This window comes from Arachis ipaensis, chromosome B10 (assembly GCF_000816755.2).
Source record: "Arachis ipaensis cultivar K30076 chromosome B10, Araip1.1, whole genome shotgun sequence".
Lineage (NCBI taxonomy): Eukaryota > Viridiplantae > Streptophyta > Magnoliopsida > Fabales > Fabaceae > Arachis > Arachis ipaensis.
Genome location: NC_029794.2, coordinates 134,792,470 through 134,795,001, shown reverse-complemented (window position 1 = coordinate 134,795,001; position 2,532 = coordinate 134,792,470). Strand labels below are relative to the sequence as shown.

The window sequence follows — 2,532 nt, the reverse complement described above, 5'->3', positions numbered from 1 at the left end:
ATCATTACTATCATTACTATTAGTATCCGTTATCTAAAATATAGACATTAATCAATTATTTAAATATAAAAATAATATTGTTGTTGTTGTTTTATTATTATTATTAGTGGCAGTAATAGTATGTAGGAATAGTATGATTATCATAATCATTATATTATCAACCCTTAAAGACCAACTTTGCTTGCTCTTTTGGGAGTGCCTCAGTCACAAACTCTCATCATTGCTGAAAAAAATCCAAACCCAAACACAAACACAAAATTCAACAATGGGAAATAGCTTGGGTGGGAAGAAAACCACAAAGGTGATGAAAATTGATGGGGAAACCTTCAAGATCAAGGCACCGGTGAGAGCAAGTGAAGTTCTTAAGGACCACCCTGCAGGTCTTGTTCTTCTCGAGTCAGAGGCAGTGAAGCATTATGGCGTAAGGGCAAAACCTTTGGAAGCAAACCAAGAATTACAGCCAAAAAGGCTGTATTTCTTGGTCGAACTTCCAAAGGAGTCCTCAGTAGCACCCAGAAGGGTGCGCTCTGGAGTCATCAACATGAGCGCAAGAGATAGGCTCGAAAGCCTAGCTCTTTCTAGAAGGTCTGCTTCTGATCTCACGATCATGAAGCAGACCAAAATAATATCACAGCCACAGCCACAGTCACAGCCACAGTCGCAATTGCAGCCTTTGAGGCTAAAGCTGAGGCTTCCAAAGGCAGAGGTGGAGAAGCTTATCAAAGAGAGCAAAGATGAGGTTGAAGCAGGAGAGAGGATCATGGGTTTGTGCATTGGCAATGGTGACATCAACAAAAACAAAAACATAGATGAGATTATTGAGGAAAATGATGAGGAAGTGGTGATGTTGGACCACCATGTTCATTGGAAGGCTGCAAGAAACAGGGTTGGTGACAATCCAAAGACACATCAGCAGGTACGGTTTATACTTTATACTAAATTAATAATCATAAAATTTAACGGTAGAAACTCAGGTGTAGTCGACTTTACGTGAAGTTTATAATTGAGAGCCGTTAAATGATTTGACTGATTTGACTAAATTTTCATCTAACGACTCTTAGATATCAACTTCACGTGAAGTCGACTTCACCTGAGTTTTCACCAAATTTAACATTGGTTTTTTCTCTTTACCACCATAATATATATCTTAATATTTACTTACTAATTACTTTCTTAATGAATATTACTTAAAATTGGTGCTCTTTTTTATAAGAATTAATGACAAAATTCATTAATACATAAAGATGTTGATAAGATTTTTGTTATTTACTCAAGTCCAGTCGACTTCACGTGAAGTTAGTAGTCGAGAGCAGTTAGATGATTTGACTGATTTGACTAAATTTTTATCTAACGGTTTTTAGCCATCAACTTCACGTGAAGTCAACACTGCACCGAAGTTTCCACCTATTAAGAATTATCTTTATATTTACTGATTTATATATAGCTAAGACATAAAATAATGACCACTTTTGTTGTCATTGACAAATGTGTATGCATGTTGATTCACCATGTCTTAGAAGTAGAAATGATATTTGAGTTTTATGTTTGGTATACTTACATATATGAGTTGTTTGATATGTTTGATGAAAAAATTTTATACTTAAAGTAATTAAACTCTTAAGGTAAAAGTAAAGATAAAAGAAGTTGGCAAGATTACTCATAAAATGTGACTTTTGAATGAATGATCTAAGTTATTAATGGAGATAACAATCAATTTAGTTTCACTAATTTAGAGACTAATTAAATTGATGAGTTAGTGAGAAGTGAAAACACAGTGCACAAATTTATTATTATCTTATGCTATCATTAATGTTATGTCTAATTTTAGCCAGCAATAACTTTGATTATTAATCAAAATTGTAGTAATTAAACAAGGGAGTCCTAATTCTTTTAGTAGTTTATGAGTATAACAATAATAAATTATTTCCTAAGAGGAGTGTGCATAGTACGTATCGTAGATGATAGTAGTGTACTTTCTTTTTCTTCTTAAACATTATTATTTAGAAAATTTTTTAAGTGTACCGTCATACCGGTGTTTCACTGATTTTTAATCGTTGATTTTAATTATAAAAAATATATATAATATATATAATTAAGATCAACGGTTAAAAATTACACTTAAAAATTTTCTTATTATTTATCCTAAGGTATATATATCCCTAAGGTCGTTTGGTAAGGGGGTTAGGTACTTAGGTCTCTCTTGTTTTTAGCAAAATTTCAAACGAATTGTATTTTCCTAAGTAACACGACAAAAAATTACTTAATATTATTATTCATCGTCAATCAATAATAATTTGCACTATTATAAATGTCACATATGGGAACAACTCACGTGAAGACTAGTTATCTTCACATGAAGATGCAGGTTTAACGACTAACACATGTTATGTTATTGAGAGACAGAAATTGAGACTGAAATTGGAAGATATAGATTAAATTAAGTTTTTATATTGTGTTTGGTGTAAAATATATTTGATTGAGTTATATTTTAGTATCATGTTTAGTTTAAGATAAATATGGAGATCGAGAGAT

At 32.0% G+C, this 2,532-nt stretch overlaps 1 protein-coding gene across 1 annotated transcript in view; it reads left to right on the top strand.

Annotated features, from left to right (window-relative positions):
* Positions 161–2,532, top strand: part of LOC107622345 (uncharacterized protein At1g66480) — a 3,459-nt gene continuing 1,087 nt past the window's right edge. Inside the window, exon 1 of the mRNA XM_016324206.2 lies at positions 161–916. Within this exon, the coding sequence (XP_016179692.2) occupies positions 266–916 (651 nt within the window). The 5' untranslated portion in view covers positions 161–265. The remainder of the gene's footprint in view (positions 917–2,532) is intronic.